This window comes from Tachysurus vachellii, chromosome 13 (assembly GCF_030014155.1).
Source record: "Tachysurus vachellii isolate PV-2020 chromosome 13, HZAU_Pvac_v1, whole genome shotgun sequence".
NCBI lineage: Eukaryota > Metazoa > Chordata > Actinopteri > Siluriformes > Bagridae > Tachysurus > Tachysurus vachellii.
In genome coordinates, this window is record NC_083472.1 from 7534594 (window position 1) to 7545000 (window position 10407).

The window sequence follows — 10407 nt, forward strand, 5'->3', positions numbered from 1 at the left end:
AGATTGAAGCCTCTTGCAGGGCTTCTCATAGGTTTGTGCAGCGGCCTTCTCACCATTCTCAAACACTTTAATCTAACTTCTTCCAGGTCAGATTGATTGGGTTAAAGTCTGAAAACTGAACAGGCCATTCTATTACAAACAGCACTGACTCTTTTCACAAAAACAAATAAATAAATGCTGCTCTCTTGTACAGCTTTGCGTTTGGTACCACTAAATTTTTTTTTTAAAAAGGCAAGGTGTCCTTGAATTTTGACAGGCAGTATAAGTATAATCTGTAATAATACGTAAAAAAAAATATTAACAACAAATGAACAATCATAGAGAAAAAAATGGTGCTTTAGGGTGGGTATGACTTACTTGCAGGACAGCTGGTTTATACCATGTATGAAATAACAGTCACCACCATTGACACAGTATGCCTTTTCCGTCTCATTGCACTTTCTGGCATGGCTGGAGCCTGGAGACAGCGTGGTAGTTACTGTGGAGAAACACACATATATAATTATCAGCATGTGTGGCAATCAGTTGTGAAACAGGATGCTACTGCTTGCACTGAGTAACTAGGATAAAGGAGTGAGTCACCACAAGCCCAAAAGCAAAAAACGACAAAGATATCCTTGCCAGAGGCACATTGTACAATTCATAACTCAGCTACTGTGATGAAAAAAAACGGTGTTAAGATTGCTGTAATTATTCTGTATATCTTTTATATGACATATGGCAACATATTTCATAACACAATTATGCAAAAATCACTATTAAACATTTTTCCTACAGTATGGCTTCAGGACAGGAAGACACACACACACACACACACACACACACACACGCACGCACACATATGCACACAGGCTGAGTTCCACACACTGACAAGTCATTCCGGAGCCGCCTGGCCATCGGGTCAGGGATGCCACAGAATATCAGCACACTGTATACAGTAGCTTCAAGCTGAGTAGTTTGGACGTGAGGAGATCATGTGTGGTATAGTTATTGCCAGTGCTTGGGAAAGCCACAAATCACAATTAAAGGGCTCTAATTTCATGCAATTCTATCTTAATGGAATAATACTGGCATACTGCTATTGCAGTTGGATGTAAGCCAATTTTTTTTTAACCAGTTGCTTTATTCTGGTCTGTGCCTCCAGTGATATGAGTGGATTAATACAATCGATGGTGCATGATTCAAATCTGAGGTTTTTGAAACTGACTTTGTGCCAAAATGTGAACATTTTTCTCTATAGTGAAGCCCTTCATAACAAGAACAATACAAAAAAGGCAAAATAGAACTGTATTGAATTCAGGTGAAAGTCCTCTCCCACCCCAAATAAGTCTTATTAGGCTACTTCGGATAATACTAACTTAATGTAATAGGCTAGTCTTTTATTTTTAACAAATAATAACAAACATCTTGGATAGGGCGGTGAATTAGTTCATACTGTACTATATTAAGAATTTAAAGTCATAGAGTTGAAATGTTTAACAAAACTAATAAAAAACAAACTCTAAATACAAAGATTTATTGCCAATTTAGCGACAAAGAATTATTCACTATACACATTACATGAAGTTTGAATTCCCATACAGTTGCATTAGAAGACATAAAGCATTTATTTAAATGTATATCAGACATTATTTTTACCACTAAAATATTCATGTGTGGTTGGCCATGCCGTCGCTGCCAACTTGTCTAGTTCTTGCTACTAACTTTTATGCCTCAGGTAGCAAACAGAAGGAAGTAATCGAAGAAAAACTATTTCAGACATTTGACCTTGCTTTGACCTTGACCCTGTTTGGATCAATTCCAAATGTTCATTTGCTAAGATAATTCCATGTAAATCCTACAAACATTTAACCATTGCTTTTGATATATTGACCTAACAAGAATCTCAGATGCACATATAGACAGGCAGGCACACATGTACACATGTACACATAACAAAAGGAGGTGTACAACACATGAACTCTTGATAAAATATTAATATTAAATATTAAATATCAACCAACTCTTTCCAAGCTAGCCTCTGTCACCAAAATACCATAAATCCTTCTGTCATGCAATTTTTTACCTAAATGTTTTGCTATGATCACAAAAGGCCCTAAATCTCTATTGTGCCATGTAGCCAAACAGAGGACTTCAGTGGGACAGTGAGCTGCACTAATTTTGGAGTGTTAAGGAACATCCCCTACAGAGAAGAGCTAATTTACCAAGCATGGTGCTGAGAAACAGGATACTACAGAGCCCAAACATGATATGGCAGACTTCAGTTACCAATTGTCCTTCTTATATGAGCACTGTTAAAGCAAGGAAACAACCATCAAGATGACAAATATTCAAAAATATCTTCAAGGCCAGTAAAAAAAAACCAGAATTTAATTGAATATACAGCAGACCAAGCATAAAAGTGTTTAAGTAGGACAGGAGAAGGAATTTATACACTATTTCACACAATATATACAGATGCAAACTGATTTGACTCAGGGAAATAGTCACATCTGACACCTTTGATCATGAACAAGATTTTCCGATTTATTCCATCAACAGACCACCTAGAACTTGAAATATATATGAATAAGTTATCAAGCAGATTTGCAGACCAAAAATAATTTTCCCCCAATCTAATCTGTCTATTTGACCATCTAAATATACTCTACTATAGAGAAGTGAGGGGGCACGGTGGCTTAGTGGTTAGCACGTTCGCCTCACACCTCCAGGGTTGGGGGTTCGATTCCCGCCTCGCCTTGTGTGTGTGGAGTTTGCATGTTCTCCCCGTGCCTCGGGGGTTTCCTCCGGGTACTCCGGTTTCCTCCCCCGGTCCAAAGACATGCATGGTAGGTTGATTGGCATCTCTGGAAAATTGTCCGTAGTGTGTGAGTGCGTGAGCGAATGAGAGTGTGTGTGTGCCCTGGCACTCCGTCCATGTTGTATCCTGCCTTGATGCCCGATGACGCCTGAGATGCACAGGCTCCCCGTGACCCGAGGTAGTTCGGATAAGCGGTAGAAGATGAGTGAGTGAGTGAGTGAGTGAGTGAGTATAGAGGAGTGTGTCTGAATTCTCTATATTCATATAACAATATGTGACAAATTTCCACACGCTTCCACTGACATTCTGCAGTATCAGAATGAAACCAGTAGACTCTGCAGGATCCCGTAAGCCAATGGGGGTGACTTGAAAGAGCTGTGAGAATCAAAAATGACTGAGGGCACCATCTGAGTACCGTATTTTCCGCACTATAAAGCGCACCGAATTATAAGGTGCAGTCTCAATTACGGGGTCTATTTTTGTACTTAACCCATACATAAGGCGCACCGTATTATAAGGCGCATGCTAAAACATACGGTCTACAAAAAAGGTAACGGAAGCAAAACAGTGAGTTTAGTTGAACTTTATTCTACTATTTAACAATACACACACATTATTTTTTAATCAATCTTCTCCCACAAATCCATCAAAGTCCTCATCTACTGTGTCTTCTTAACTTGGCGCAGTTCATTTTCTTGCTTCCTCCACTTCCGAACCATAGATTCATTGATGGCAAACCAACTTAAGGTGCATTTACCGCCACCTACTGGACAGGAGTGTGGAGCGCATAATGGTTAGGAAGAAACAAATGATGTTTTGCAACATACCGGTAGTATACCTACCGGAGGTAAGCGTACGTACTGTACGTATTACATAATGTTCTCTGATTTGTTTATCGCTGCCAGCGTACGTAGTGTATGTATTACGTCCCTGTGTCAGCGGGAAATGATCTGACAGACAATCAAGCGGAGCGCTTACCAAAGTCGCACAACAACAGTTTTACAGATTTTTGGAACTCAGTGCACACATAAGGCGCACCGGATTATTAGGCGCATGGCTGATTTTTGAGAAAATTTAAGGCTCTTAGGTGCGCCTTATAGTGCAGAAAATACGGTAAACTAATAACTTGTTGAAGGTTTAAACAGGAAAAAACTGTCCAACATGGTTGATATTATATGTCCTGACTACATCCATACTACACATATTTACTGATGAGTAGGTACTGTATCAGTGGCCAAGCAGTATGTACTGAATCAAATGCACTGTAATGTCACAGCACATGTTTTTGGACACAAGCAATGTCATGTTAAAAAGTTTGTAGCATGACAATGTTTGTAAGCAGTTTCTAAAAATTTGTTTATGTCAGTGTTTGTGGCAGAAGCTGCTGGTAGAACTGGGTTAGCAGGGCTAAACACTACTACTCGTTTAGAGATAAGAAAATATAAATGTAATATTTTGTATCTGGTATCCACATCAGATTACTTCCTTTAATGTTAACAAATGTCTTAAAAGCTTATTTTTTGCACTTTTGTGGACAACAGCACCACATATGACCTTGAGAGAAATACACACTATGGTATGAAGAATAGAGGCTGATGTCTTTCAAGTCCAGACTGTAGATTCATGCAGCCCATCAGTGACATTAAAAGCAGATAGACAAACCATACATTGTCCGATCAAAGTACAAATTGACCAAAAGAGCACATACCTGTACAGTTTACTGTTTTTCGGTAACAAAATAACTTACATATATAAGATATCAATGCACCTGCCTATCTGCTATTAAGTGTATGTGTGTGTAATAGCTTGTAATAGTTTGTGTGTAAATTCTGGTCTTAGCAATGCCCTTTGACCTACCCTGAGAATAATTTGAAAAAAGAGAGAAAGAAAAAAAAGAAGAAAAAAGAAAATACGCATACACAGAGACACACATTCACATTCAGACTCAAACTCTGAATTATGAGTTCAGAAGACCCAATGGCCTGATTTCCCAAAATTTACTAACATGCCCTAATTCTGCACACAGGGTGCAAGCAATAATAACCAAGTGTGTTAGGATGCAGTAATGATTCTACTGAAGTATGCAGTTTACAAGCAGATTCAGTATCTGCTATAATAGATCTGGTCCGATGTTCAGCTAATTAGCACAGAACACTGTACAGATTAATAGCTGTCTCGGCCAGGCTGTTCAAACAACTACAAGGCTTGTGGGAGGCAAAAATGTGTTTTAAAACAATGTCCAAAGTCAATGCAGTTACATAAGGGCACATAAAACTGTATTGGTGAAGTGTATTGTGCTATTCTAGCTCTCAAATTGCATCTAATTGGGTTTGAGATGTAGCATGCAATGGTTATTTGTTTTTATGGAAAAATGAAAGAAAAAAAATTCAGGCTGAAAGAGCATTACTCACTCACTCTCACTCATTTTCTACCGCTTATCCGAACTACCTCGGGTCACGGGGAGCCTGTGCCTATCTCAGGCGTCATTGGGCATCAAGGCAGGATACACCCTGGATGGAGTGCCAACCCATCGCAGGGCACACACACACACTCTCATTCACTCACGCAATCACACACTACGGACAATTTTCAAAAACCAGAGTACCTGGAGGAAACCTCCCGAGGCACGGGGAGAACATGCAAACTCCACACACACAAGGCGGAGGCGGGAATCGAACCCCCAACCCTGGAGGTGTGAGGCAAACATGCTAACCACTAAGCCACCGTGCCCCCCTAAAATTCCATTACAAATTGCATTAGCTGGATTGTTTTCAATATTATTGTCAAGCATGTATTTTCTTAAGCTTAACAACTCAATAAATGTTTCTATAACCTAATCTGTATGCTTTTAAGTTAGCGTGTAAAATTCAAACATCCAGCATTTTGCTAAGTAAGATATATTCAATTACCAAAAAAAGCTTTTAGACTGGTTACAGAGATGAACTGCATGTTGATGTAATGTTGTAGCTCTACTCACACACTAAAAGGTTTTCAATTACATAAGCAGCTATGAGAAAAGCACATCTTAGGAATGATTCTGCTAAAGAATTAGAGAAGTGGGTGAAAAAAGAAGACAAGCGGTCACTTGATGCTGAGGGAGAAGAGTATAAATACCTGGTTCTGTTTAGAAACACCTCATGCTATTGCCTCAGATAAGAGCTTCTATAAAAGACCATGTCATAAATCTATCAGTAGGAAATGTTGGTGTAACAGTTTACAGAAATCGCAGCTTTGCAAGTGATGCGTTTATAGAAAGAATTCTCTAATGATGTAACAAGTGGATCAGCTGGATATTTCCAGGGAAACACATTTTTCCCTGGTGAATGGTAGGAGAGGAGATAAAGGCCTGATTATGTTACCAAAGGAAGCAGACTTGGAAGCCTACGGAGCTTTAGAACTTACTAACACTAAGCAAGAATTTCTGCAGTATACCAACATTAAGCTTTTTTGCTTAACTTGTTTGTAACAAGTTTTATTTTCATTTATTCTTTTTGCAGGTAAAATAGTACATTTTATACATTAGATTCAGTTTTTGTTATATTTTCAGACACCCTTGTCAAGAGTGACAAGAGTTCATCTTGTTTTATACAACTGAGCAACTAAGAGCCTTGCTCGGGGGCCCAGCAGGGGGAGACTGGTGGACCTGGGAACTGAACTTACAACCTTCCACTTGATAGGCCAACACCTTGACCACCAAGAAAGAAAGAAAGAAAGAAAGAAAGAAAGAAAGAAAGAAAGAAAGAAAGAAAGAAAGAAAGAAAGAAAGAAAGAAAGAAAGAAAGAAAGAAAGAAAGAAAGAAAGAAAGAAAGAAAGAAAGAAAGAAAGAAAGAAAGAAAGAAAGAAAGAAAGAAAGAAAGAAATGACAAATTTAGTGTTTTCTAGGACAAACTGTATGCTGCCTATACTGTCTAAGTCTAGTGTTTAGACTGGTTTTATATAAAGGTCTAATGGTACAGTTGGTATAAATATGGTGATTTATTTCATGAAATTGTTACTAAAGATTTTTTTAGTAACTTGAAAAGTACCTTACACAATATTAAATGCAATATTAAATGCTGAGTTTAATTTTGGAATGAAGTTATACAATTTGGTCAGTTCCCAATCGCTAGCAAGTTTTTCAGCCAGTTCCTCTGTTCCTCTGAGACACAAGAAACCATCCACTGCATCTTTTTAAGACTGCTAATCATGCAATGCCACAGTACTATGACTTCCAGCCATGGACGACTATAACATTACTGGGATTCAAATTCACGCTGTTGAAGACAAGAGCAGAGCATTAAGGAGTAAATGTAACCGTATTATTGATGAATGTGGTGTTAAGTTCTACATTTGAAAATACTGAATTTCAACAAATAAGTGTAAATTAAAGATACTGAGGAATGCTTGTTAAAAGGATCTTGATGCAGATGCTCGCGGTGAGCAACCTCCTCCCACACACAGGTGTTAGAGGCCACTTTGTCTGTGTGAGTGTATGTTTCATAATGATCTTAAATGTTTGTGTACTTGTATGAAAGAGAGTAAGAGAGAAATGTGCACGTGTTTGGAAGTGGCTGGTGAATAAATGAAGCAACCCAGCAGCAGGTGTAATTGTCAGGTGTGTCTCAGCAGAGCAGGGCCGTAAGTAGCTCTCAGTGCTGGACTAGCATTACGGGAGAGACGGAACTACTTTGTCCTAATTAGCTAACGAATACATCAGCACACACTGACACACAGCAGCACGGAGAGAAAGACCTACACACAATAACATCTATCTAAAGGTCAAACCCTGTTCAAATAGAGTATAGGAAAAAAAGGGGGAAAGATAGCAATGTACAGAATCAGACTAACATCTGTGTTCAGATCAGAGGCCTGTAATAGGACATTTTCATGTCTATGATGTCTATTTAACAAGCAAAAAGAGAAAGAAAGAAAGAAAGAAAGAAAGAAAGAAAGAAAGAAAGAAAGAAATTCTTCTGTATTCCTGTTGCTTTCATTATCGATAGAAAACAAACCAGAACAGATTCACCATAGCAGCCTGTCTCTGTTTATGCTCTCCATTTGTACAGCCCACTCCTTCTCTCTGTAATAGTTGTGGGATGGATGGGGACAGGCAGGACAGTCGTGACTCACAACCAGAAAGAGCAAAAGAGCACAAGTAACCATGCTGGAGTTCAGCAGCATTCAGGACATTCAGCGGCCTTTCACAGCCATGTCCACTCTGACAGAAGGACACAAGGGCACAGAGCACTCAGGACACAAGAGGGAGGTAGAATAACTAAGAGGATAGATGGGCAAGTGAATAGATAGAGCACAGGAAAACACAAAGGCATAACCAAAAATGCCTTTTTAAATTTACAGAAATTATATTTCAGATATGGAAAAGGCAACAAGCAATCTGTACCCCTTAATGTTTATTTGTTAAGACTGTCACAATTTTTAGATATTAATAAGTGTCTTAATTTGAAACTGACTAATCCTATTCAACATTTACATGTGTTGCTTTTCTTTGGCTAGTGTTATCCGCAAAGGGTGGGTGCAGGTTTCCAACATTCCAGCTAAGCAGAATACACCTTAATCTACTGAAAGCTGAGATCAACTTTCTGAACAGGTGGAATCATGTGCGCCTCCTGCTTGATAGAAATGAAAAACTGCTCCCACAACAATCTTTTGTAAATAAGAATCCTATTCAAAACATGCTCGTTACATTATTTATAACAGAATGTAAATATGCTGAAGAAACTACATACAGCGTATGTACAACATGGAAATAATCAAGTACTGTTAGAAAATCATTACATAACTGAAATGTGACCTAAATTACAGCTTTTTTCCCTTAACTGATACATGGGTATTCACTAAGGACCGACTTACATTCATTCATTCATTCATTCATCTTCTACCGCTTATCCGAACTACCTCGGGTCGCGGGGAGCCTGTGCCTATCTCAGGCATCATCGGGCATCAAGGCAGGATACACCCTGGACGGAGTGCCAACCCATCGCAGGGCACACACACTCTCATTCACTCACGCAATCACACACTAGGGACAATTTTCCAGAGATGCCAATCAACCTACCATGCATGTCTTTGGACCGGGGGAGGAAACCGGAGTACCCGGAGGAAACCCCCGAGGCACGGGGAAAACATGCAAACTCCACACACACAAGGCGGAGGCGGGAATCGAACCCTGACCCTGGAGGTGTGAGGCAAACGTGCTAACCACTAAGCCACCGTGCCCCCCACAGACTTACATATCCTGCCTAAAAGTACATGAGATTTTAAATATGATCTTTAACTTAACATATGTAAATATTTAAATGTATTATGTACTCCTTAAGTGAAATATTCAGAAAGATTGTATCAAGAAATGTTTTATCTGATAAGCAGAGAGAGAGAGATAGATAGAGCGAGAGAGAGAGAGATAGAGAGAGAGAGAGAGTGTGTGTGTGTGTGTGTGTGTGTGTGTGTCTGTGTGTTTTACTTTTACTGTGTTTGGGGGTGTGGATATAAGATTGATGAAACACACTTGGATCCGTTTCCTTCTATTTACTGCTCATTGGTCTAAAGACAAAAAAGTGTCCAGAGACTCCTAAAGAGACAGGAGTCGGATGAAGGAAAAAAAACTTTTGCTTTTGAAATCTGCGAGTGGATTCTGTGAGTCACAATGAGCTCCTTAAAACAGAATATTACATAAACACAGTTCATGTTACAGAGTTTTCATCCATATTAAGTTATTGTGAGGTTAGACTGGCTGCTGTAAAGTTTTCAGTAAAGTTCAGTGTTTAATATTCACCAGATATTCAGTGGGGATGCAGAACATTCTGTGAAGAAGAGGACAAACTTTAATAAGGCTTTGATTTCTTCTTATTTCAGTTATTCCCAAGCAATGAACTTCAATGTTTGTAACATTAGAAGATGAGGAAAGGCAATACAGTTATTTTCAACAACCAGAATTTTATCAATATACCATATTGTGAACATTGCAGTAAGACTGTATAAGGCATCTCTCATGTACAGAGGCACCTTTGACCTTTTTAGTTTTAGTGAACCAGATACACACTCATTTCAGTACAACCTGAAAGACAATTCATACATACTCTGCATCTGTTTATATATCGGTACATTTTGTGTATTTGTAAATGAATCTATATTTTTGTGTATATTTTGCATAATTTTTTACAGTGTAATTTTTTTTGTATCCACCTATACCTACTGTATCCACTTTATTTCTATAAATAGTGGTTTAGTGGTTAGCACGTTCGCCTCACACCTCCAGGGTCAGGGTTCGATTCCCGCCTCCACCTTGTGTGTGTGGAGTTTGCATGTTCTCCCCGTGCCTCGGGGGTTTCCTCCGGGTACTCCGGTTTCCTCCCCCGGTCCAAAGACATGCATGGTAGGTTGATTGGCATCTCTGGAAAATTGTCCCTAGTGTGTGATTGCGTGAGTGAATGAGTGTGTGTGTGTGCCCTGCGATGGGTTGGCACTCCGTCCAGGGTGTATCCTGCCTTGATGCCCGATGACGCCTGAGATAGGCACAGGCTCCCCGTGACCGGAGGTAGTTCGGATAAGCGGTAGAAGATGAATGAATGAATGAATGAATATCTGTCTATCTATCTGTCTGTCCGTC

General features: G+C 39.3%; 1 protein-coding gene across 1 annotated transcript in view; it reads right to left on the bottom strand.

Moving 5' to 3' along the window:
- The window catches only part of nrg2b (neuregulin 2b), a 55979-nt gene that overhangs the window by 13638 nt on the left and 31934 nt on the right, over nt 1-10407 (bottom strand). Inside the window, exon 4 of the mRNA XM_060885994.1 lies at nt 358-478. Coding sequence (XP_060741977.1) covers nt 358-478 — 121 coding nt within the window. The remainder of the gene's footprint in view (nt 1-357; nt 479-10407) is intronic.